The sequence below is a fragment of the Salvelinus namaycush genome, chromosome 15 (genome assembly GCF_016432855.1).
Source record: "Salvelinus namaycush isolate Seneca chromosome 15, SaNama_1.0, whole genome shotgun sequence".
In the NCBI taxonomy this organism is placed as follows: Eukaryota; Metazoa; Chordata; class Actinopteri; order Salmoniformes; family Salmonidae; genus Salvelinus; species Salvelinus namaycush.
Window position 1 is genome coordinate 19,014,911 of NC_052321.1, and position 27,221 is coordinate 19,042,131.

Sequence of the window (27,221 nt, forward strand, 5' to 3'; positions counted from 1 at the left end):
TATATTTAAAAAAATATATATATTCTGATGATGTTTAGGCCAGCAGAGAAGGCCTTGCAGGCCCTGACGGCCCACCACTGAAGAGAAGGCATATCATATATTAACTTCTCTTAAATACTGCCTTTGCTTAACACTTTGAAAGTATTGTAGAAATTAGGGTGCTTTTTGGGAAATAAATGTAATTTTGCAGATGATACTCAACATTTGGGGTTGTTGAGGATGGTTTACATTGACAGTAGTTTATCCCTTGTTATTCTAACATAACATCTTGGTACAGCTCTGTTCTCATCCCAGTGATTTTTTTCTTCAACTTTGTGGTAAGATCAACAAGTAAATAGGAGATCACACAATCCACTTTCAAACATAATAGAACCAATACCACAAAACCCCATGAACACCCAATGGAACGTTCAATTTGGTCTGATATTCACAACTGAAAAATACCATTGACAAAACAGGGCTAGAGTCTATACCAACGTACAGATTGTGACGTCCTACCATAAAAATAAATGGGTATCCGCACTCAGCGATCAGAATTTCCAACATGGAAATAAGGGTGAGCACTCCTAGCAGAGATCCACATCCCAGATTTTAAATGAATAAAACCAACACCAGAATTAACCAAGACCAGAGACCAAGTAACAGGTGGAGTAGAAGGGGGAACTGAAACATCCTACATAAGCCCAATTCTGTAAGGTTTCACTAGAGATTTACCAAAAGAAAAATAACTGGTTTACATGTGATGTCCCCTAGTCTTTAAAAAAAAACTACAATAAATAGTCCCAATACAACATCCTTTGGACCTGGCAAGGAAAAACAAAACAAGTCACAGACCTTCCAAGCAGATCTGGAGGTCAGCTTTAAAAAAAATAAAAAAGAGAATGACGGGTTGGAGGGAGCGTTCACTTTTTGAGTGGCTGGTAGATGGAGGCATTTGGGTCCAGGCCCGAGGGACTTGTGTCCATGAACTTGGAGGAGTAGTGGGGGGCCACGGGAGTCATGTTGCTGCTGTCAGCTGTGTAGGAGATGCTGGGCATGACAGCCATCACCTCAGCTATTTTCTGCTTCAGGTCCTTGATCTCCTGGTCCTTCTGCGGGATCTGACCTGAGACAGACACACACAAAATGTCAGACAAGACATTCATGTCATGCAACCTATTCTACATCAATCACATACAGTAGGAAATAGGTGTGACTGAGGCAGTACTACAGAGGGGCTAGACCCAAGCTAGACACTGACCTTGTGCGATCTCCAGCTGTCTCTTGGCATCACCCAGTGCTGAGAACAGGTCCAGTTTGATGCGGGTCTCTGCAGACAGGCTGTTCTCCAGGTGCTGGGTCTTTTCCTGCATGGCCGACAGCGCTGACATCAGCACTTCTGTGTCCTTCTCATTCTCCTTGTACTTCTGGAGCTCCTGAGAGAGGGGAAGAACACGTCACTATAAGTGACATTGTCTGTGTGCCAGTGTACAGCAGGTGTGAATGAGTCATTTTACAGAGTTACAGTTCATAGAAGGAAATCAGGCATTTGAAATAAATTAGGCCGCAATATATGGATTTCACATGACTGGGCAGGGACGCAGCCATGGGTGGGCATAGGTCCACCCACTTGGGAGCCAGGTCCACCCAAATCAGAATGAGTTTTCCCCCATAAAAAGGGCTTTATTGCAGACAAATTCTCCTCAGTATTTCTGGACCAGGACATGTCACACACTGTCAATATGGAATGCCCTTAGTCTTCTTAAATAATTAGGGCTAATATTGGGCTGTATATAGTCAACATTTTAGCTACCTTAACCAAACATGTTCTTGACGTACTGTTTTCAACAAAACATACCAATCTTAACTGAACCTCACCTGCACGGTCATCTCCAGCTCTCTGAGCTGGTCTTCTTTGAGCTTGATGTCCATGGTTAGTTTCTTACACTCTGTCTCCAGCTCCGTGACCCGCCTCCTCATTGTATCTGTGCACTCCCCCCTGAGGAGCAGACAGAGAGAACTCAACTAAACACAGATGTATTTATGAAATAGTTGTGAATATCTCTGGAGCCTATACCTGGATGCTGCTGCTAGAGCGACGGCTCTGGCTGCGGTGGCATCCTCCAGCTTCTTGCGTTTCTTCTCATCTGCAAGCTGTTTCTCTGCGTTGGCATGGGCCTCCTGCTCAACTTTCAGCCTCTTTTCCAGCTGGCCCATGGTCTGCTTGTCCTTCTGCTTGGCCTGGATAGTGTTATGGAGTCTGCACACACACAGGAGCCACAGACCATGCAGCACCATGCTAGCCAGCAGCCAGTGAGATTCCATTCCACCCCCAGTGTGTGCACGCACACTCTAACAGTACTAAAAGGTAGTAATTTTCATCATGTAAGTTAACAGAGTGTGTATTGTGGAGATGGTGAGAGGGCAGGATGACAGTTTGGTAATCAAGTAAACTTTTCAATAATTTCTTTGCACTTTCGTAATCCTTAGCCTAGCATCCTTTGCCTAGCTTTGAGCATAGCCAACAGAGTTATGTGCACCAGTCTCCACCAACAGACGGAACGAGTGAAACAGGCTCTCTTGAGCGGCAATAGGAATCAGCTGGTCATTAGGGGCAGGCTGGGAGGGCCTACATGTCACCTTTAATTGCATCAGATAATTAACTACCCATAACCACCGAGTTTGTGTCTGTATGTAAATGCTAACTACCATATTAGGGTGGTCTTAAATAATGCTCCTTACCAAGGACACCCAGGAGTCCCCAGCTGGTCAGTGATTACTTAATTGGCCAATTAAAGCAGCCAGATGCATAAGTGCTCTCTCTGCTGCCGTGATATGAAGCCTGCACTGAGAGGAGAAGCAGACAGGATCCCATCTGTAAACTTCACTATTATGACCAGTCCTCACGCCAGAATGTTTTAACCCAGAGTTATTTGTATTTCAGACTAGCTCTTGTCCCTAGACAAGCATTTTGACATGGACATTCCAAGCTCAGTCCTGGGTTTTCAAGCAGTGATAACCTTTAGGTCTGAACTAGGTCACCTGAGTTTTTCCTGACTGCATTACCCTGACTAGGAAAAACCTCACGTGCTATCGGAAGTTCGGAGTGGGAAATTTCACATCAATGACAAAGTTACCCGAGTTGCGACATTTCACATTTAACCAGAAGATGACATCCTTTTTTGTCAATTACAAACTTAACAATGTGGATAATGTAGAAGGTTTGACCATATTGTCAAAATTAAGCAAGCTACCTAACTTTATTAGCAACGCTAGCCCCACTGGTCCCAGCAGGTGATCAGATCCAGTGGTCAATTCCTGACCTTTAACCTGCCCACTCACTTGTTCTGCAGCAGCTCGTTCTCCTGGCGCAGCTGGCCCAGTTCAGAGCGGATGGAGCGCTCAGCGCTGCCAAGGGAGGCGATCTGACTGCGCAGGTCCTGCTCCACCTGTCTGCTGGCCTGAAGGTCTGCCTTCAGCTTCTTCACATCCTGCTCCAGCCTGCAGTGGTAGAGGGGGAAAGGAAAGAAAATGAGGAAGGGATGAATAGAGAAGGATGATAGAAACAATTTGATGAAGATTTGGTGTATGCGTTATGCAGAAACCGTAGGTTTTGGATCATCCACAATTCCTTTCTCCAGGCTTTGGTAAAGGTTTATATTGGTTTCATCTGCTCATAAGACTGTTTCAGTAGGGCCATCTTTGTACTCAACTCTTTTCTGTGGAGTGCTGCTGTGTAGTGGTTTGTATTTGGCCTAAGTATTACTGCTGTCAAAGCCTCCTGCTGATAGCAGATTCTCCTTCAGCCCTCCATTCTGGCTGTTGGCCTGTCCCTGACAGTTTTAGCGTTTGTCTGTCGTCAGTTGTTTTCCTTAGCCAATCAGGTCAATGCCGATTTGATATAGTCAGTGTTTTGATATTCCAAATTGTTGATTAAGCTGTAACCATTTAATTATGTGTGGTTCTGAAATTTGATGAAATGTCTCCTTTGCGCTTTAAAATTACTTACTTTTCTTTCATACTAGACACAGCTTTTGTCTTTACAAGTGTACAATCAATTCAACACTAACCAGTAAGAAACACCCTTCAGCCAAAAGTGTATACAGCAAAAAACACATTTGGACTAAGCCTATAGGCTACTGTCTAGGGTTGGGACGATACCAGTGTGGCGATAATTGTTTCCTTGCCACGATACTAACAAAACAAAGCTGATTTAACTTTTAGGAAAATGGCCCTAATGTTGGAAACAAACATGTTATCCAGTCATATTTATTTTACAAGCTATAGAAGACAATATTTTATATACACAGCAGGTTATTGAAGGACCGAAGTGTTAGGTCTGCTTCGCGGTTCCATTTTTGCCATGGAAAAAATATTGCAATACTGGTATCGTCACAGCCCTACTACTGTCCAAATAATGTAGGTAGGGAAGCCCCAAGTTTGAGGTTGGCAAAAGCAGGGCACACATGTTCCCATGACAACTTGCCACAAACACCATCATTCACTTGACTTTCTGCTGATTTCACCAACAACCTTACACCCCCACACTCACACCAATATGTCTGTACAGCACCATCACACAGCCAGTTGTACAACTAAAGAGCCAAAAGGGTCAGACAAACAACTCAAAGTTCTCATTTTCAGCCAGCATAATTGTGGCAAACCATAGATTGTAACAGTCCAACTTTCTCACACACCAGTCCAATGATATCACAGCTGAAACAGCTCAACTTAACGCCTATCTATGTGCAGCATGGTCCGTTTGAGGTCAGGGACTGTGGTATCTGATAAAAGGGAAGCACCCATCATGCACCAGCAAGTTACTGATACTTTGGCCTGAAAATATGAGAACTGTGACATCCAGGACCTACTTCTGTTAATACATTAGTGTTGTCACAATACCAGTATTGCAATACTAGGAAGTAAGGAAGCAAAGGAAACAAATACATTTAGCAATTTCATGAGGAAAATGTTGGGGGAAAAACATCCGTGTCACCCAGAATCACATTTGTTTATTTTGCAAGCTATAGCTCACAATATTTTAGAAAAGTAGGTTTTAAAAGGACCAGAGTTTACGCTTCGTATTTCCTTTTTTGCCAAGGGTTTAGGATAAAAAGAAACAGAATAAGGCTAAGCACAGGCAACATCCTAAAAGAAAACCTGGTTCAGTCTGCTTTCCAGACACTGGGAGGCACATTCACCTTTCAGCAGGACAATAACCTAAAAAACGAAGAAAAATATAGAGTGGTACTTAGTAATGTGGTGTATTTGCCCCAAACATAACACTTTGTATTCAGAACAAAAGGTTTAATTGCTTTGCCACATTTTTGCAGTATTACTTTAATGCCTTGTTGCAAACAGGATGCATGTTTTGGAGAAGGAAAACAATTCTGTAAAGGTTTCCTTCTTTTCACTGTCAATTGGGTTAGTATTGTGGAGTAACTCAAATTTTGAGCCAACCTTAGTTTCCTCCCATCACAGCCATTAAACTCTAACTGTTTTTAAAGTCACCATTGGCTTCATGGTGAAATACCTGAACAGTTTCCTTCCTCTCCGGAAAATGAGTTAGGAAATCTTAGTGACTGGGTGTATTGATACGCCATCCAAAGTGTAATGACTAACTACACCATGTTCAAAGGGATATTCAAGGTCTGCATTTTTACCCATCTACCAATAGATTCCCTTCTTTGCAAGGCACTGGAAAACCTCCGTGATCTTTGTAGTTGAATCGCACTGTTTGAAATGTACTGCTCGACTGAGGAACCTGACAGACAATTGTATGAGTGGGGTACAGAACTTAGGAAGTCATTCAAAAATCATGGTAAACACTATTACAGAGTCCGTGCAACTTATTGTGTGACCTGTTAAGCAAATGTTTACTACTGAACCCATTTAGGCTTGCCATAACAAAGGGGTTGAATACATTGTCTTAAAACATCTGCTTTCATTTTTAATTAATTGGTCAAAACTTAAAAAAACATCATGTCACTTTGACATTATGGGGTATTGGGTGTAGGCCAGTGACAAAACAATCTCAATTTAATCCATTTTAAATTCAGGCTAACACCAATGTGGAAAGGGGTGTGAATAGTTTCTGAAGGCACTGTAACTGATTAATATATGATAACGACAACTTATACTGGCATAAATGCAAGGACAGAAAAATAATGTCACACGATTTTGGACAAATCCGTCAAGACACCAACCATGAGAATGGGTTAAACACAGGCTTTAAATCAACTGGTGAATTTTATTGAATATAGCTATGATCCCCCATTATATCTTAATGTAGTGTAAAAAAATAAAAATGGCAGATCATCAATGACTTAACAGCTGTAACAATTTGTCCAGTGTAGGAAATCCTCAATGGTACCCTAGTTTATAGAAAGACCCTCTTACCGTACGAGCGCCTCAGGCTTGCTTAGCTGATTGTTAGGGATGCAGTTGTCTGTTGGGTCCCTGTGGGAGCCTACTGCTGGGCCCTTCCCCGCTGCACACTTCTGCTTCTTCCCCCAGGAAAAGGAGGAAGGGGCTGATGGGACGCTGCCGTTGGTGGCGCAGTGTCCGCAGGGCAAGGAGTTGACTGCCGCGTTTCCGCTGGAGTTCTTGTAGTTTTTCGAGGAGGAGTTCTCCTCCTTCAGCAGCAGGTTCTCTGTGCTGCCCACCAGCTCTGTGGTGAGTCTCTTGTTGTTCATATGGTTCTCCATGTACTCCATCTCCTGGAGTTTAGAGTCTACCGATGATGGCAGGATGCTGTTGTGTTGCTTTTTGGCCTCGCGGCCCTCTTTCCCTTTATCTCTGTACTCCAGCTCCGGCAGCATAGCTGCCATTTTTTTACTGGCGGGGGCACCATTCTGTGAGACTGGGGTGGAGTCCATCTCAGATATCCCTTTAGCTAATGCAGCTGAATGGAAGGTGGAAGTAAGAAAGGAGAGAATGAAAGAGTGAGATTAAACACATATTTGACCAACATCACTTGGACTGTGTCTGGAGCATCAGTTGTGTGCGTCTCTCACCTTCCTCTGCCTCCCTTTCCTGTCTCTGGAGCATCTGTTGCTCTGGTGGCAGGGCCTGCAGCAGGAGCTGCATGTAGAACTCATTCTCCTTCTGCACCACCTCCTGCCTTCTTAAGCGCATCTTATAGCTGACGTAGCTGTTGAATCCAAAGCCCAGTGTCACCACTGGGTATCCAATGCTACAGAGAGATGGATAGAGTTCAGGGGGGTAAGTAAGTTCAGACAACACATCACCAAGACAATGATTCACAAGTTGAAAAGCATAGGTGCTATGAAAAAAGCCTTGAGATGAATATCACTCCAGAAAGTAAAGCTGGAGGAATGACTTGCCCTAATATCCTGCATTACTACATAACAGCTCAATTACAGCACATCATACAGGCTCAAATCTAAATCCACTCAAATGTCTTAAAGAGTATTTAGACTATAAATGTAGGTATTTTCAACCAAACAGTGGTGTATGACCTTACAGATCTTGGGCAGAAATATTCCATAAGCCATCTTAGAATATGTATGCTTTTTAATAATGCTACAGACTGAAACCAGCATGCACTCTCTTTGTGGAAAGTGGTGTCTGAGCTTGGGGGATATACAGACATCATTACTTGTATATTATGCTTAACAAGCGGAAATAATATTGTTTTCTGAGAGTCAAATGGGGCAGAACACTTCCCTCCTTGGCCTGTGGGTCTGAGGCGGAATCTTAGTCCAGCTTCCTCACAGATCCACACATATAGCCTAGACAAAGATCCTGCCAGGGCTTGGACAAAACACTTAACTTACCAATGTGAAGCGAATGGGCGACACAAGTCGACATGGAAGTTCTTCAGGTCTTTGAATCTGATGGCTGCCTCTATGTACACAAAGAGTATCCAAAGAGACACTGTGGGGAGACAGACCCCCCTCTCTGTGGAAGAAAAATAAGTATTAGAACAGAAAAGACTACTGGTCATAACCACACATCTACATAAAAAAAAAAATATATATATATATATATATATACACAGTGGGGCAAAAAAGTACTTTCAACTCCCTCCAAAGATTTTCTATGGGGTTGAGATCTGGAGACTGGCTAGGCCACTCCAGGACCTTGAAATGCTTCTTACGAAGCCACTCCTTCGTTGCCCGGGCGGTGTGTTTGGGATCATTGTCATGCTGAAAGACCCAGCCACGTTTCATCTTCAATGCCCTTGCTGATGGAAGGAGGTTTTCACTCAAAATCTCACGATACATGGCCCCATTCATTCTTTCCTTTACACGGATCAGTCGTCCTGGTCCCTTTGCAGAAAAACAGCCCCAAAGCATGATGTTTCCACCCCCATGCTTCACAGTAGGTATGGTGTTCTTTGGATGCAACTCAGCATTCTTTGTCCTCCAAACACGACGAGTTGAGTTTTTACCAAAAAGTTCTATTTTGGTTTCATCTGACATTCTCCCAATCTTCTTCTGGATCATCCAAATGCGCTCTAGCAAACTTCAGACGGGACTGGACATGTACTGGCTTAAGCAGGGGGACACATCTGGCACTGCAGGATTTGAGTCCCTGGCGGCGTAGTGTGTTACTGATGGTAGGCTTTGTTACTTTGGTCCCAGCTCTCTGCAGGTCATTCACTAGGTCCCTCCGTGTGGTTCTGGGATTTTTGCTCACCGTTCTTGTGATAATTTTGACCCCACGGGGTGAGATCTTGCGTGGAGCCCCAGATCAAGGGAGATTATCAGTGGTCTTGTATGTCTTCCATTTCCTAATAATTGCTCCCACAGTTGATTTCTTCAAACCAAGCTGCTTACCTATTGCAGATTCAGTCTTCCCAGCCTGGTGCAGGTCTACAATTTTGTTTCTGGTGTCCTTTGACAGCTCTTTGGTCTTGGCCATAGTGGAGTTTGGAGTGTGACTGTTTGAGGTTGTGGACAGGTGTCTTTTATACTGATAACAAGTTCAAACAGGTGCCATTAATACAGGTAACGAGTGGAGGACAGAGGAGCCTCTTAAAGAAGAAGTTACAGGTCTGTGAGAGCCAGAAATCTTGCTTGTTTGTAGGTGACCAAATACTTATTTTCCACCATAATTTGCAAATAAATTCATTAAAAATCCTACAATGTGATTTTCTGGATTTTTTTTTCTCATTTTGTCTGTCATAGTTGAAGTGTACCTATGATGAAAATTACAGGCCTCTCTCATCTTTTTAAGTGGGAGAACTTGCACAATTGGTGGCTGACTAAATACTTTTTTGACCCACTGTATATATGCAGATTTACTTCCTCTGAACATGAAACCAGAGGTTTACAGGGTGGTCAGTACAGCAGCCTCCCTCACCAGACCAAGAACACAAACATCACGACAGCAGCAGAGTAGATTAGCTTTTGAGTGACGAAATGAGACACACACAGCCACAAAAGGGCAGCTTTTCAGTAGTGATAAGGAGGGGGGGATAGCTGTAACATTCTCCATCAAGAAAATCAGAAGTTGCCGATCAAACAGAAGGGGGAACTAACAAAGAGTAACTGAAATCAACCAAAACAGGTGTGGTTTTAGGAGTGGTCCTGAAAGACACTGAAAGTTGACTAGCAACAACAACTGGGATCCAAGACATCCACCACGAGCACCCACTAAATTTGCCCAAGAAGAGGCAAACAAAATAAAAACCCACATCAAACTTAAAGACACAACAACCTAAGGTGTTAACCCTCCACATCTCTCAAGACAACTGGAACACTGGGCCAGCCAAATTCTTTCTGACTAACGAGATGACAAGCCAGCACAGGTGTAAAACATACTGCCTAACAAGGTGACACCAATCGGTGCACCCAACATGCAACCTCAATCTCACAAATATAAATGGAAAAACCAAAGCCTGTAACAAATCGCAATATTATTTTTGGACAATAGAGGAAAAAAATAATCTAGCATGAATTAAACTGAAAGAGTGGTTTAACCCTCCTGCTGGGTTCCGGTCAAATTAGACCTATTTACAAGTTCTCTCTGAAAAATGTAGTTCATTTAATCTGATTGTCATAAGGTTCCGTCCACACAAAATAGATTTTGATCATTTTCATAAAATTGTGGGTGTTTTATTTAACTTTTGTACACCTGTGGTGTTCCTGGTCAAAAATTACCGGTCATTAGAAATTAATTGGTTAGACTATAATTAGTGTATAAAAATTAGTTCAGGCACATGCCCATTCAGATGGACACACTTCCTCTCCCAGACCCCACATGCATGTGTGTTTGAGCACGCACACACACACCTCACTCCCCTTCTTGGCTTCCATGGCAACCCCCACGGGAACCTTTCCCCAATAGAATCTTTCCCCCACAGGAACCACACCTGTTGGCATTCTCACAAACAAACAATCCCAACATTGTTTCAATAATATATAGAACTTTTCTAACAGCTCTGGTATATAAAGCTTTTTTGAGACCTTGCTCACAATTCATTCTGTGGCAGCACAATGACCAAACGATATATTGTATGTGAGGCTCTTGATCATATCACTGGTGAGGAGGAGAGGCCAGGAAACTGACAGTGAAGATGCATTAGAGGAGGAAGTGTCAGCAGTTGAAGACAACACAGAATATGATCCAGACCAAGAGATAACCGATGTGGAGCAATCCAGTGATGAGGAAGAGGGCCCTGCTGAGGTTGTTACATTCCGGTCAAAGAATGGGAATTTGTCCTGGTCGTCATCCCCACCTGAGAGGAGAGGTCGGCTGAAAATGTTATCAGGATGACCCCAGGGCCAACGAGATATGCAATATCCCGGGTTGAATACATAAAATCCTGCCACTATTTAAAAATGTGAAAAGGTTTCAAAACAAATGTCCTTGTTAAACTTTGACACAAAGTAGTGTGTGATAAATAGCACAATATGTTTAATTGGGTATTTGTTATAGTCAAAATAATCCATACATTATGCTTTTTTTAAACTCAAAAACGAGTTGTATGAGCTCAGGTCATTTTTTTTTAAATTTCACCTTTATTTAACCAGGTAGGCTAGTTGAGAACAAGTCCTCATTTACAACCGCGACCTGGCCAAGATAAAGCAAAGCAGTGCGACAGAAACACAGAGTTACACATGGAATAAACAAACGCACAGTCAATAACACAATAGAAAAGTCTATATACGGGCCTCCCGGGTGGCGCAGTGGTCTAGGGCACTGCATCGCAGTGCTAGCTGCGCCACCAGAGTCTCTGGGTTCGCGCCCAGGCTCTGTCGCAGCCGGCCGCGACCGGGAGGTCCGTGGGGCGACGCACAATTGGCATAGCGTCGTCCGGGTTAGGGAGGGTTTGGCCGGTAGGGATATCCTTGTCTCATCGCGCTCCAGCGACTCCTGTGGCGGGCCGGGCGCAGTGCGCGCTAACCAAGGGGGCCAGGTACACAGTGTTTCCTCCGACACATTGGTGCGGCTGGCTTCCGGGTTGGAGGCGCGCTGTGTTAAGAAGCAGTGCGGCTTGGTTGGGTTGTGCTTCGGAGGACGCATGGCTTTCGACCTTCGTCTCTCCCGAGCCCGTACGGGAATTGTAGCGATGAGACAAGATAGTAATTACTAGCGATTGGATACCACGAAAATTGGAGAGAAAATGGGATAAAATTTATATTTAAAAAAAAAAGAAAAAAAAGAAAAGTCTATATACAGTGTGTGCAAATGAGGTAGGATAAGGGAGTTAAGGCAATAAATAGGACGTAGTGGCGAAATAATTACAACTTAGCAATTAAACACTGGAGTGATAGATGTGCAGAAGATGAATGTGCCAGTAAAGATACTGGGGTGCAAAGGAGCAAAAAAATATTATAATAATAATAATAATATGGGGATGAGGTAGTTCGATGGGCTATGTATAGGTACAATGATCTGTAAGCTGCTCTGATAGCTGATGCTTAAAGTTAGTGAGGGAGATATGAGTCTCCAGCTTCAGTGATTTTTTGCAATTCGTTCCAGTCATTGGCAGCAGAGAACTGGAAGGAAAGGCGGCCAAAGGAGAAATTGGCTTTGGGGGTAACCAGTGAAATATACCTGCTGGAGTGCGTGCTACGGGTGGGTGCTGCTGTTGTGACCAGTGAGCTGAGATAAGGTGGTGCTTTGACTAGCAAAGACTTATAGATGACCTGTAGCCAGTGGGTTTGGCAACGAATATGAAGCGAGGGCCAGCCAACGAGAGCATACAAGTCGCAGTGGTGGGTAGTATATGGGGCTTTGGTGACAAAACGGATGGCACTGTGATAGGTCTATACCCAAACAGTTTGAACTTCTAATTTTAAAAATGAACCTCTCCAGAAATAAGTCTCTCACTGTTGCCGCCTGCTATCGACCCCCCTCTGCTCCCAGCTGTGCCCTGGACACCATTTGTGAATTGATCACCCCCATTTAGCTTCAGAATTTGTTCTGTTAGGTGACCTAAACTGGGATATGCTTAACACCCCGGCAGTCCTACAATCTAAGCTAGATGCCCTCAATCTCACACAAATCATCAAGGAACCCACCAGGTACAACACTAAATCTGAAAACATGGGCACCCTCATAGACATTATCCTGACCAACTTGCCCTCCAATTACACCTCCTCTGTTTTCAATCAGGATCTCAGCGATCACTGCCTCATTGCCTGTCTCCGCTATGGGTCCGCAGTCAAACGACCACCCCTCATCACTGTCAAACACTCCCTAAAACACTTCTGCGAGCAGGCCTTTCTAAACGACCTGCCCCGGGTGTCCTGGAAGGATATCGACCTCATCCCGTCAGTCGAGGATGCCTGGTAATTCTTTAAAAGTAATTTCCTCACCATCTTAGATAAGCATGCCCCGTTCAAAAAATGCAGAACTAAGAACAGATATAGCCCTTGGTTCACTCCAGACCTGACTGCCCTTGACCAGCACAAAAACATCCTGTGGCGGACTGCAATAGCATCGAATAGTCCCCACGATATGCAACTGTTCAGGGAAGTCAGGAACCAATACACGCAGTCAGTCAAGAAAGCAAAGGCTAGCTTTTTCAAGCAGAAATTCACATCCTGTAGCTCTAAATCCCAAAAGTTTTGGGACACTGTAAAGTCCATGGAGAATAAGAGCACCTCCTTCCAGCTGCCCACTACACTGAGGCTAGGTAACACGGTCACCACTGATAAATCCATGATAATCGAACATTTCAATAAGCATTTCTCAACGGCTGGCCATGCCTTCCTCTTGGCTACTCCAACCCCAGCCAACAGCTCCGCCTCCCCCGCAGCTACTGGCCCAAGCCTCCCCAGCTTCTCCTTCACCCAAATCCAGACAGCAGATGTTCTGAAAGAGCTACAAAACCTGGACCCGTACAAATCAGCTGGGTTAGACAATCTGGGCCCTCTCTTTCTAAAACTATCCGCCGCCATTGTTGCAACCCCTATTACCAGCCTGTTCAACCTCTCTTTCGTATCGTCTGAGATCCCTAAAGATTGGAAAGCTGCCGCGGTCATCCCCCTCTTCAAAGGGGGTGACACCCTAGACCCAAACTGTTACAGACCTATATCCATCCTGCCCTGTCTATCTAAAGTCTTCGAAAGCCAAGTTAATAAACAGATCACTGACCATTTCGAATCCCACCGTACCTTCTCCGCTGTGCAATCCGGCTTCCGAGCCAGTCACGGGTGCACCTCAGCCACGCTCAAGGTACTAAACGATATCATAACCGCCATCGATAAAAGACAGTACTGTGCAGCCGTCTTCGTCGACCTGGACAAGGCTTTCGACTCTGTCAATCACCGTATTCTTATCGGCAAACTCAACAGCCTTGGTTTTTCACCAACTACTTTGCAGACAGAGTTCAGTGTGTCAAATCGGAGGGCATGTTTTCTGGACCTCTGGCAGTCTCTATGGGGGTACCACAGGGTTAAATTCTCGGGCCGACTCTTTTCTCTGTATATATCAATGATGTCGCTCTTGCTGCGGGCGATTCCCTGATCCACCTCTACGCAGACGACACCATTCTGTATACTTCTGGCCCTTCCTTGGACACTGTGCTAACTAACCTCCAAACGAGCTTCAATGCCATACAACATTCCTTCCGTGGCCTCCAACTGCTCTTAAACACTAGTAAAAATCAAATGCATGCTTTTCAACCGTTCGCTGCCCGCACCCACCCGCCCGACTAGCATCACCACCCAGGACGGTTCCGACCTAGAATATGTGGACAACTATAAATACCTAGGTGTCTGGCTAGACTGTAAACTCTCCTTCCAGACTCATATTAAACATCTCCAATCCAAAATCAAATCTAGAATCGGCTTTCTATTCCGCAACAAAGCCTCCTTCACTCACGCCGCCAAACTTACCCTAGTAAAACTGACTATCCTACCGATCCTCGACTTCGGCGATGTCATCTACAAAAAAGCTTCCAACACACTATCACAGTGCCATCTGTTTTGTTACCAAATCATCTTATACCACCCACCACTGCGACCTGTATGCTCCAGTCTGCTGGCCCTCGCTACATACTTGTCGCCAGACCCACTGGCTCCAGGTCATCTATAAGTCTATGCTAGGTAAAGCTCCGCCTTATCTCAGTTCACGATAACAACATCCACCCGTAGCACACGTTCCAGCAGGTATATCTCACTGATCATCCACAAAGCCAACACCTCATTTGGCCGCCTTTCCTTCCAGTTCTCTGCTGCCAATGACTGGAACGAATTGCAAAAAAATAAATAAATAAATAGCTGAAGTTGGAGACTTTTATTTCCCACATCAACTATCTGAGCAGCTAACCGATCGCTGCAGCTGTACATAGTCCATCTGTAAATAGCCCACCCAATCTACCTACCTCATCACCATACTGTTTTTATTTTATTTACTTTTCTGCTCTTTTGCACACCAGTATCTCTACTTGCACATCATCATCTGCTCATTTATCACTCCAGTGTTAATCTGCTAAATTGTAATTATTCGCTCCTATGGCCTATTTATTGCCTACCTCCTCATGCCTTTTGCACACACTGTATATAGACTTTATTTTTTCTACTGTGTCATTGACTTGTTTATTGTGTTATTGGCTTTTTTATTGTTTACTCCATGTGTAACTCTGTGTTGTTGTCTGTGTCACACTGCTTTGCTTTATCTTGGCCAGATTGCAGTTGCAAATGAGAACTTGTTCTCAACTAGCCTACCTGGTTAAATAAAGGTGAAATAAATAAAATAAAATAAAAATAGACTGCATCCAATTTGCTGAGTAGAGTGTTGGAGGCTATTTTGTAAATGACATTGCCGAAGTCAAGGATCGGTAGGATAGTCAGTTTTACGAGGGTATGTTTGGCAGCATGAGTGAAGGAGGCTTTGTTTACGAAATAGGAAGCCGATTCTAGATTTAATTTTGGATTGGAGATGCTTAATATGAGTCTGGAAGGAGAGTTTACAGTCTAACCAGACACCTAGGTATTTGTAGTTGTCCACATATTCTAAGTCAGAACCGTTCAGAGTAGTGATACTGGACGGGCGGGCAGGTGTGGGCAGTGATCGTTTGAATCATGCATTTAGTTTTACTTGTATTTAAGAGCAGTTGGAGGCCACGGAAGGAGAGTTGTATGGCATTGAAGCTCGCCTGGAGGTTAGTTAACACAGTGTCCAAAGAAGGGCCAGAAGTATACAGAATGGTGTAGTCTTCGTAGAGGTGGATCAGAGAATCACCAGCAGCAAGAGCGACATCATTGATGTAATACAGAGAAAAGAGTCGGCCCGAGAATTTAACCCTGTGGCACCCCCGTAGAGACTGCCAGAGGTCCGGACAACAGGCCCTTCAATTTGACACAGTGAACTCTCTGAGAAGTAGTTGGTTTACCAGGCGAGGCAGTCATTTGAGAAACCAAGGCTGTTGTCTGCCGAGAAGAAGGCAGTGATTGACAGAGTCGAAAGCCTTGGCCAGTTCGATGAATACGGCTGCACAGTATTGTCAATGAGGCCTAAAGGCCATGAATAGCAAATAGAAGTTCAAAACTTGTAATGTTCACAAGAACTTAAGTTGATAAAAAGATCTAACACAACATTAGGTGATAATATATGTATTATTATGGATATATAACCAGCTATAATGGGGTGGTCATTTTGGACCGGGAACACAGAATTAATTAACAGGAAACGAACACAACAGGAGGGCTAATAAGCCAAGTCATATTCATATCAACTGGAGACAATAGAACATTTGGTCTTCTATAACAATAAGACACCAGAGTGTCCGCTATAGACTTCAGCTACTGGCCCAGATCATCCACATTTTAAAAATGTTATTCTGACCGGACATTTTGCGCTGCTTTGGTGAGACTCTTAGCTCTGTCTACATTGTTCTCTTGCTTTGTGTAAATATAACATTTATTGAAATGAGCAAAAGCAAATAGGAATAGGCAATAGTCAGAATGTCAACCACACACTGCCCTGCATTGGCTGAGCTAATTCTGATTGGAGTAATTGTTTGATAGTGATTTTTTAACTTATCCCATTCGGACAATTGAAATCTATATTCTGGTTGTCCGCCATTTTTTTAAACTTGCCCTGGACAAGCATTAATGTCAAAGCCTGATGGTGTGGTGTATGCAGCAGGCGCTTGGGGTCTCTGCTCTACTGTGGCATTTGGTCTCGTCAGGAGTTCAATTTGACACCGAAGCCCAACATGTCCTGGTCAACAGGGGCTACTGCTAAATCGCACTGACACCTGTTACAGACATCCACAATCGCTTACTGATGCTGCACGGGATTCTGAGAAGTAAGCCGGCTCGTAAACATAACACGCGGCATGGGAACGTGGAATAAATCTGGTAACGCATGCTTCACACCCATTGCAGAGAAACACACACCTGTGTGTGTTCAGAGGTTACTAGGAGAGCTTGTCAATGTAGGTAACTCAAGTTGAGTGTATTCGGAAAGTATTCAGACCCCTAAACTTTTTCCACATTTTGTTACGTTACGGCCTTATTCTAAAATGGATTAAATAGTTATTTTTCCCTCAATCTACACACAATACCCCATTATGACAAATCAAAAACAGGTTGACATTTTTGCACATTTATTCAATTTAAAAAAAACTGAAATATTACATTTACATAAGTATTCAGACACTTTACTCAGTACTTTATTGAAGCACCTTTGACGGCAATTACAGCCTTGAGTCTTCTTGGGTATGATGCTACAAGCTTGGAACACCTGTATTTGGGGAGTTACTCCCATTCTCTGCAGATCCTCTCAAGCTAGGTCACGTCTCTCCAAAGATGTTCAATTGGGTTCAAGTCCAGGCTCTGGCTGGGTCACTCAAGGACATTGAGACTCCTGAAGCCACTCCTGCGTTTTCTTGGCTATGTGCTTCGGGTCGTTGTCCTGTTGGAAGGTGAAACTTTGCCCCAGTCTGATGTCCTGAGCAGGTTTTCATCAAGGATCTTTCTGTACTTTGCTACATTCATCTTTCCCTTGATCCTGACTAATCTCCCAGTCCCTACTGCTGAAAAACATCCCCACAGCATGATACTGCCACCACCATGCTTCACCATAGGAATGGTGCCAGGTTTCCTCCAGACTGATGCCTGGCATTCAGGCCAATCTTGTTTCTCATTGTCAGAGTCCTTTAGATGCCTTTTGGCAAACTCCAAACAGGCTGTCATGTGCCTTTTACTGAGAAGTGGCTTCCATCTGGCCACTCTACCATAAAGGCCTGATTGGTGTTGTGCTGCAGAGATGGTTGTCCTTCTGGAAGGTTCTCCCATTTCCACAGAGGAACATTGGAAGAGTGACCATCGGGTTCTTGGTCATCTCCCTGACCAGGGCCCTTTCCCCCGATTGCTCAATTTGGCCAGGCAGCCAGCTCTAAGTAGAGTCTTAGTTTTCCAAACTTCTTCCATTTAAGAATGATGGTGGCCACTGTGTTCTTGGGGACCTTCAAATGCTGCAGAAATGTTTGTACTCTTCCCCAGATCTGTGCCTCGACACTATCCTGTCTCGGAGCTCTAGGGACAATTCCTTCGACCTCATGGCTTGGTTTTTGTTCTGACATGCACTGTCAACTGTGGGACCTTCTATAGACAGGTGTGCCTTTCCAAATCATGTCCAATCAATTGAATTTACCGCAGGTGAACTCCAATCAAGTTGTAGAAACATCTCAATGGAAACAGGATGCACCTGAGCTCAATTTCGAGTCTCAGAGCAAAGGGTCTGAATACGTATGTAAATATGGTATTCTTTATTGATTTTTGTATATACATTTGCAAATAAAATTTAGAAAAAGGGGTCTGAATACTTTCCCGAATGCACGGTATGTTCTCTGTGTATACTATAGCTGGTGCCTCACTCCAGGAAATAGTATTGTGAGAGTTGATCCTGTGAACCTCCTGTCACTAGTCCCATTTCTTTACAGCTAGGCTTAAATAGTTCAATACAGTGATCATAGTCGGTATACCCACACACTAATTCACTGTAATCGTTAAGTTCTTTCCCCTCATTAAAAGGCAGGTGAGTAAGAAGGCTTACCTGTGTGCCACACGTACTGCACCCACACGTAGGTACTGGCAGCGAAGAACAGCCATTGTACTGGGATGAAGAGCAGGCATATGGTGTCAGAGGTAAGCGCCACACACACAAAGAACAGAGAGAATGCCTGGAAGAGAGGAGATGTGAGGGGGGTAAGTAGGAGATCTGCCAAAAAACACATTGCTACCAACAATGAGAGATGTGGGTCACATATTATCCACATCAACATTTATTGCTTGATGATTAAATCACAAGTTAAACACAACAAATCTGCAAAAGACATCAAAGCCTCCACTTAAATTGACTACGCTACTTTATTTTTTTAAATATTTCTTTTACAATTCGCAAGTCTGAAAAAAAGTCGCCCGAGCCCTCCCGCTAGAATGAACAACATGCATCATCTAGTGATCTATTGATAGGACAGGCACCTGTCAGTCAAAGTGAGTGATGACAGGGAAACACTGCTGGTTTGACAGTCTGCTGTCTCTCTCGCCTCCTGGTACTTGGGTGTTTTGTGTTGTGTACTCTGTGGTTGCAGTCAAATTTCTTTACACGGAGGGAGAATGACGCTCCATCATCTATGTGAGTCAATTTGCACGTCCCATATAAAATGTGGTAATGATGAGTGAAATCCCCTTAGCCTATTGTTTTCTGGCACATTCATACATTTTCTATCACTTGTTTCATATGTAGCCACGAAGTTCTGGCGTATAGGCTTACTGTGATTTGATTGACAAACAGCAAGCTTTTTCTACTTTGCTAGCTACTCCATGTGCTTGTGGAAAACACTGATTCGGGAGCAGGTGGTGGAAAAACAAGGCAGAGCTAGAGAAGGGCTTAGGCTAGATGGACCTTCTAGAGAACAACATAGGCCTGCTCTTTAAACCACAAATCTAGTTAAATAAAAGGTTAACTAAATAAAATAAATAAAGATCAGTCAGGCCCACCCAGGAGACAGCCAGACACTCACCAGCCCCTGGTATCTGAAGGAGTCGTACACACTTCTGATGAAGAGCCAGAAAGGCCACAGGTACTCAAATCTGAACTCGAGCACAAAGTCTGCCAACAGCACCAGAGCCCACACCACAAGGAACTTCAGGTACAGGAAGGTACTGGATGAGAGAGAGAGAGACATTCATGAGTTTGTGTCCAACACCACAACCATTTTTCAATAAGACTGGATTGTGTCAAGGTGTGGGGCTTTAAAAAGCACCTGATCGAAAACTCAAGGATTAGCTACTCCACCTCTAACCTATTCCCAGACGTCAACTACCTTAAGCGCCTACTGACGCTAGTATTTTCTGGCTGGGGGAGTTTTGCTAAGAGCCCCGACACACATTCTGAACATTAAAATGCAGTGCTGGTGGTACGGTTTCGAAAAAATTCATATCAGCAATTACTACACACCTTTGAGGTTAGTATTCAAGGCTTGACATTCAGGTAAATTTGCCAGTGGCACACCAGCCCAGTACAAAGAGAAAACTACTGGCCAAAATGAGAAAATGACTGGTCACGGCCAAGATCACAGGAAAGCAAGTCATGCACGCAGAATTTCAATCATGGGTGACTTCATGTTTCATTTGCAGTCTGGGAAAGTATCAATAGCCAACCATACAATCTGATATTTAAGCTGATTTTTGTTTAGAAACATTTTATAAAACCATCTCAATGATGACAATAGCCTTAACATATGAAACCGTTTCAAATGTAATATTCCCCTCCAGAAATGAGCCCAATAACATTCATGAAAAGTCAAATGTTTAGGTAGTGTACATGCTTCATATTGTAGGCATGTGTGCTATTTTAGCATTAAGCATCATCAACTGTAACCTGATGCAGCATCGTGGCTAGACTGGCTACATGGCTGAAGCACGGGGTTGATCATCTGCATTGTTTACCCCAATGGTTGAATCATTATCTAGAGCAGGCTAAATATTCTCTTGTTGCTTGTTTAAATCTCCTAAATAAAAACTCCCACTAGCCTAATAAAAATTGTAGATTTTTTGACTGTTTATAAATAGTGTAACTGTGTGAATATAGGCCTACCATTTATGCACTCCAATGGCCATGAGGCGCTTCAGCGGTAATTTTTTTTGTTGTCAAGCCAGACACTCATAAAATCCCACCAATTTAGCAAAAAATTTGGGTTGAGAAAAAAAAAATCTAACAGCACCGGAATGCTGGGATCTCGCTCTTTTCAATAATTGCCATCAAAACGGTTGCCTTTTCCCCAAGATTGCATGTAATGTTGTGAAGTGACTGGGTTTATTAGAACACATTTATTTCCATGGAGAGCAGGAGTTGCACACTTGCCAGCTGACAGTTCATATTCCACTGATAACATAGGTCATTTATGGACAACCTTTTCTCAATAGGGGGGCGCCATTTCGACTTTGTAAAAAAACGTTCCCAAATTAAACTGCCTCGTACTCAATTCTTGCTCGTACAATATGCATATTATTATTACTATTGGATAGAAAACACTCTCTAGTTTCTAAAACCGTTTGAATTATATCTGTGAGTAAAACAGAACTCATTTTGCAGCAAACTTCCTGTCAGGAAGTGAGAAATCTGAAATCGGGCACTCTGTTCCAGGGTCAGTTTATTAATTTGCATGTAATCTATGGGTCGACATGCACTGCATACGCCTTCCCCTAGATGTCAGTAAGCAGTGAGAATTGGAATGGGGTGTCTAGGTAGATCTGAGGCCGTACAAAAGCTCTTGGAACCGGGTGTGCAGTCTTTTCAACGTTCGTCATGACGCAAGACAGACCTCAGGATTGCATTCTGAAAAGCTCTCGTTATAGGCGTTAGATATATCCGGATCTGATTTTATTCGATATAGGTGTTAAAAACATCATAATGTAGTTATTTTAAACCGAGTTATATCAGTATATTGCGATTTTCGGTATTTTATTTGTGCTGCGTTATGGTGAGTTGGACACGTCTTCGCCACATGGCTAATGTTTGCTGCTAATTCCAAAGTTGAAGACGACAATCTACAACCGAGCAACGATTATTCTGGACAAAGGACAACTTGCACAAGATTCTGATGGAAGCTCATCAAATAGTAAGAACTATTTATGATGTTAATTCGTTGTTCTGTTGAAAAATGTTAAACTATTATTCCGCCATTAATTTCGGTGCGGTCTCGCTTTAACGCACGCTGTATGTCGTAGTAACGTTAATTTTAAAAATCTAACACAGCGGTTGCATTAAGAACTAATGTATCTTTCATTTGCTGTCCAACCTGTATTTTTTAGTCAAGTTTATGATTAGTTATTGATTAGATTAGGTGCCTCTCCCAAGATTTCTCCCGACATTTTGTTTGCATTTTGGCTACTATTCATATTGTATAACCACGATTTGTGCCGCTAAATATGCACATTTTCGAACAAACCATATATGTATTGTGTAATTTGATGTTATAGGACTGTCATCTGAAGAAGTTTGAGAAGGTTAGTGAATAATTTTATATCTTTTGCTGGTTTATTCGTTATCGCTACTGTTGGCTTGAATCAATGCTGTTGTGTGGTTGGCTATTGTAGTAAGCTAATATAATGCTATATTGTGTTTTCGTTGTAAAACACTTAAAAAATCTGAAATATTGGCTGGATTCACAAGATCTTTGTCTTTCATTTGCTGTACACTGTGTATTTTTCATAAATGTTTTATGATGAGTATTTAGGTAATTCACGTTGCTCTCTGTAGTTATTCTAGTTGCTTTGGTGAGAGTTGTGATGGTGGCTGCAATGTAAAACTATGATTTATACCTGAAATATGCACATTTTTCGAACAAAACATATGCTATACAATAAATATGTTATCACACTGTCATCTGATGAAGTTGTTTCTTGGTTAGTGACTATTTATATCTTTATTTGGTCGAATTTGTGATAGCTACCTATGCAGTAAAAAAATGGTGGAGAAAAAAAAGTTGTGTCTTTTGCTATCGTGGTTAGCTAATAGAAATACATATTGTGTCTTCCCTGTAAAACATTTAAAAAATCAGAAATGATGGCTGGATTCACAAGATGTGTATCTTTCATCTGGTGTCTTGGACTTGTGATTTCATGATATTTAGATGCTAGTATTTACTTGTGGCGCTATGCTAGGCTATGCTAGTCAGCTTTTTTACTGATGAGGGTGCTCCCGGATCCTGGATGAGTACCAAGTAAAAGTTAACAGATTTGGGAATTAATCTGTTTTTTAAAACAATTATATAGACTTCAGAATAGCATTATTACAATGACAAATTATGTGTAAATAATTGTCATGTCTTGACAAGCAAGCAGCTACACTGAACAAAAATATAAACACAACTTGTAAAGTACTGGTCCAATGTTTCATGAGCTGATATAAAAGATCCCAGAAATGTTCCATATGCACAAAAAGTGTATTTCTCTTAGATTTTGTGCACACATTTGTTTACATCCTTGTTAGTGAGCATTTCTGCTTTGTCAAGATGATCCATCCACCTGACAGGTGTGGCATATCAAGAAGCTGATTAAACAGAAGTATTGTTACATAGGTACACATTGTGCTGGGGACAATAAAAGGCCACTAAAATGTGCAGTTCTCTCACACAACGCCACAGATGTCTCAAGTTGAAGGCGCATGCAATTGGCATACTGACTGCAGGAATGTTCATCATAGCTGTTGTCAGAGAATAGAATGTTTACCATCATTTTTGAGAATTATGCAGTTCACACGCATCCAACCGTGGGCGAAACTAACTGCTGACAACCCTACGGAGAAGGGTTTGAGAGCTATTCCACCTCAACAGATTACTAGCTGCAGGTGTTACATGGAGAGGTGCTTGCTGTCACAGGTAAAAACAGGGCAGATGCATGCAGACTAAGCTTTTTTATGTAACTAGTGTAGGCCTAAATTATAACTTGTAGCCTACAATTTAAGAAAGGGGAATTGACAGTAAGCTTTTAAAATTAGGTAGTCTTATTTAGATGCACGTTGACATTTCTGCTGGCTGAATTACACTGTTCAATTCTGAATGATGGGGTGCAATAAAGGCAACATTTGTTTGACCAACTGAGTTTGCAAATAAGCTGGAAGTGGGGTGGTTTAGTGCTACTAACATCCCTTCCATATGCAGACAAATCACTAACTTACAATGCCTGCATTTTTATACCTGCTTTTTGTATATTTGAAAGGAGTACGGGTAGAACATGGAAAAATAAGCCACCTAAAGTCCTTGTCATGATTCCTGCATTTTCACATACCCTGTAACCAAAATACAGGTATCGGGTCAGCGTGAATGGTTCTCTGCTTTTTTGCAGGTAAATTTATTAACACTTACCTTGTTTAACACAGGGGTGTCAAACTCATTCCGCGGAGTGTCAACGGATTTTATTTTTTTCCCTTTCAATTAAGACCTAGACAACCAGGTGAGGGGTGTTCCTTACTAATTAGTGACCTTAATTCATCAATCAAGTACAAGGGTGGAGTGAGAACCCAGACACCTCCCTAATTTGAATTGCAAACACCACCCTAGCGAACTAAACTCCACGGTGAAGGAAGTTTGATGGACTTCAACTAAATGGAGCCGAGACCAGACTTTGTGGAATCTAGCTCCGATTACATTGATTCGCCCAAGGTCAATATTTCAAGAAATGTAAATCATGAAAACTCCTACCTTGTCCTCTGTTGCGTGCCTTATTTTTTTCTCCAATAAACGTTCAAATACAACTACCGAAATTTGACTCGTGACAAAATTGAGGAAATTAGGTGGGAGTATTTAGCAAGGCCATTTTCTTGCCTGCCGAAATCCCCCTTCTAATTTCCTTAATTTTGTCACGAGTCAAATCATTTCGGTATTTGATTTAACGTTTAAATCAAACGGGGGAATTTTGGCAGGCAAGAAAATTGCCTTGCCGAAATACTCCCTTCTAATTTCCTTCATTTTGTGACTAGTCAAACACTTTCTGTGGCACACAGACCTTCCCAGGTTGTAGCCTGCCTAGCTCACAAACTAGCATCAGGGCGCCCACTCCGACAAGGATAATTGACCCACAGTCCCACATGGTGACATATCATTGACGTGACGTGCAAATGAGCGATAAAAAAAACAATTGCGAAAACGTCACCATTTCGAATTATTATTAAAAAATTAATTGTGCGGGCGTCCCGTGCCGCCCCTGGCAAGATGCCACCCTGGGCGGCTACCCAAGTAGCCTATACCTAAATCCGCCGCTGGTTGTATTTGATTAACGTCTGTTGAAAACGTATGGATTTCACCAAACAAAGGCACGCAACAAGAGGACAAACATAGGTGGGACGTTTCATTATATATATATATATACACTGCTCAAAAAAATAAAGGGAACACTTAAACAACACAATGTCAATGTCAATAACTCCAAGTCAATCACACTTCTGTGAAATCAAACTGTCCACTTAGGAAGCAACACTGATTGACAATAAATTTCACATACTGTTGTGCAAATGGAATAGACAAAAGGTGGAAATTATAGGCAATTAGCAAGACACCCCCAATAAAGGAGTGATTCTGCAGGTGGTGACCACAGACCACTTCTCAGTTCCTATGCTTCCTGGCTGATGTTTTTGTCACTTTTGAATGCTGGCGGTGCTCTCACTCTAGTGGTAGCATGAGACGGAGTCTACAACCCACACAAGTGGCTCAGGTAGTGCAGCTCATCCAGGATGGCACATCAATGCAAGCTGTGGCAAGAAGGTTTGCTGTGTCTGTCAGCGTAGTGTCCAGAGCATGGAGGCGCTACCAGGAGACAGGCCAGTACATCAGGAGACGTGGAGGAGGCCGTAGGAGGGCAACAACCCAGCAGCAGGACCGCTACCTCCGCCTTTGTGCAAGGAGGAGCACTGCCACAGCCCTGCAAAATGACCTCCAGCAGGCCACAAATGTGCATGTGTAAGCATATGGTCTCACAGGGGCTCTGAGGATCTCATCTCGGTACCTAATGGCAGTCAGGCTACCTCTGGCGAGCACATGGAGGGCTGTGCGGCCCCACAAAGAAATGCCACCCCACACCATGACTGATCCACCGCCAAACCGGTCATGCTGGAGGATGTTGCAGGCAGCAGAACGTGTGGCGAATTTGCCAATCTTGGTGTTCTCTGGCAAATGCCAAACGTCCTGCACGGTGTTGGGCTGTAAGCACAACCCCCACCTGTGGACGCCGGGCCCTCATACCACCCTCATGGAGTCTGTTTCTGACCGTTTGAGCAGACACATGCACATTTGTGGCCTGTTGGAGGTCATTTTGCAGGGCTCTGGCAGTGCTCCTTCTGCTCCTCCTTGCACAAAGGCGGAGGTAGCGGTCCTGCTGCTGGGTTGTTGCCCTCCTACGGCCTCCTCCACGTCTCCTGATGTACTGACCTGTCTCCTGGTAGCGCCTCCATGCTCTGGACACTACGCTGACAGACACAGCAAACCTTCTTGCCACAGCTCGCATTGATGTGCCATCCTGGATGAGCTGCACTACCTGAGCCACTTGTGTGGGTTGTAGACTCCGTCTCATGCTACCACTAGAGTGAGAGCACCGCCAGCATTCAAAAGTGACAAAAACATCAGCCAGGAAGCATAGGAACTGAGAAGTGGTCTGTGGTCACCACCTGCAGAATCACTCCTTTATTGGGGGTGTCTTGCTAATTGCCTATAATTTCCACCTTTTGTCTATTCCATTTGCACAACAGCATGTGAAATTTATTGTCAATCAGTGTTGCTTCCTAAGTGGACAGTTTGATTTCACAGAAGTGTGATTGACTTGGAGTTACATTGTGTTGTTTAAGTGTTCCCTTTATTTTTTTGAGCAGTGTATATATATATATATATATATATATTTAAGTATTGATCCAATCAGAAATAACTCGATTCCAAAGCCTGGCCTCTGATCCACTCTGTTGGTGAAGTTCATCATAAACTTCCTTCACCATTGAGTTTAGTTCACTAACACCCCCCACCCTTCCCAATTTGTCAGTTTCCCACTGACTATTAAAGGGTTATACCTGCAAATAAGGTGCTGTTTGAAAAGGGTCATCAACATTGACCTTTTTTTTTATACGTAACATAACAGCTCCTGTCTGAAATTGGTATAACTGTTCCATACCCCAGCTAGGGGGCTGTCTTAGTAGGGTGAATTTAGCTAGCTACTGCAGACAATATGGGATACATAGTTAATCGAGATGCCTAATTGGAGCAGGGGTGTTAAAGACAGCCCCAGGCTATGGTTTGGGGCCTATCAATGGGTAGTAGCCTAACGTTACTCCAAAGATAATTCACACCTCTCCAGTTATCTATGCTAATATGTCCACAAATATACTAGTTAACTTACCTACTTGATATCTAGCCAATTTCACTTGACTGCGAGTGTCAGTGTGACATTTTACATTTATGAGAGACACAGTAGCTAGCTAACTAGATACTCGCACACAACCCAGCCATGCAATGAAGGAGTCTTACAAACCAACCCATCGCTTGGCTTCATATACCTGCCGTATATGCCCTCGGTGATTCGGTTCCGTTTTAACGGCCGTCGGAGTTTGCTGCATTCCGCATTGCGCCGCTTCATCCTCCTCTCCTTCGCTGTAGCTTTTGATTTCCTACTGTAATCTTATCCAGTTTTCTTGCATGGCAAGACAAAGACAACAAATTAAGTCCCTGTGCAATATCGCTGTAATTATTTTTCTACTGGAAACATAAATAATTAAAACTCTCTTTAAGAACCTCCTCTTTTCTCTCAGCGCAAGCTTGCGCTATA

At 43.1% G+C, this 27,221-nt stretch overlaps 1 protein-coding gene across 1 annotated transcript; it reads right to left on the minus strand.

Moving 5' to 3' along the window:
- On the minus strand, positions 1–27,221 carry LOC120060269 (macoilin-2-like). The gene is made up of 11 exons (XM_039009448.1): positions 26,953–27,221; positions 19,436–19,577; positions 18,466–18,592; positions 7,779–7,902; positions 6,996–7,174; positions 6,379–6,883; positions 3,322–3,480; positions 2,057–2,239; positions 1,858–1,978; positions 1,241–1,415; positions 1–1,105 (listed from the first exon to the last, which is right to left on the minus strand). The coding sequence occupies exons 1-11, from the start codon at positions 27,030–27,032 to the stop codon at positions 903–905; spliced, it is 1,998 nt and encodes a 665-aa protein (XP_038865376.1). The 5' UTR covers positions 27,033–27,221; the 3' UTR covers positions 1–902.

What these genes read in the sequence shown, in the direction of transcription:
- LOC120060269 (XM_039009448.1), bottom strand. Translation starts at nt 27,032, where the DNA reads ATGAAGCGGCGCAATGCGGAATGCAGCAAACTCCGACGGCCGTTAAAA. An exon ending in GGAAAGGGAGGCAGAGGAAG is followed by an intron (nt 6,884 to 6,995) that starts GTGAGAGACGCA and finishes CCTTCCATTCAG; the next exon opens with CTGCATTAGCTAAAGGGATA. An exon ending in GCTCTAGCAGCAGCATCCAG is followed by an intron (nt 1,979 to 2,056) that starts GTATAGGCTCCA and finishes TCTGCTCCTCAG; the next exon opens with GGGGGAGTGCACAGATACAA.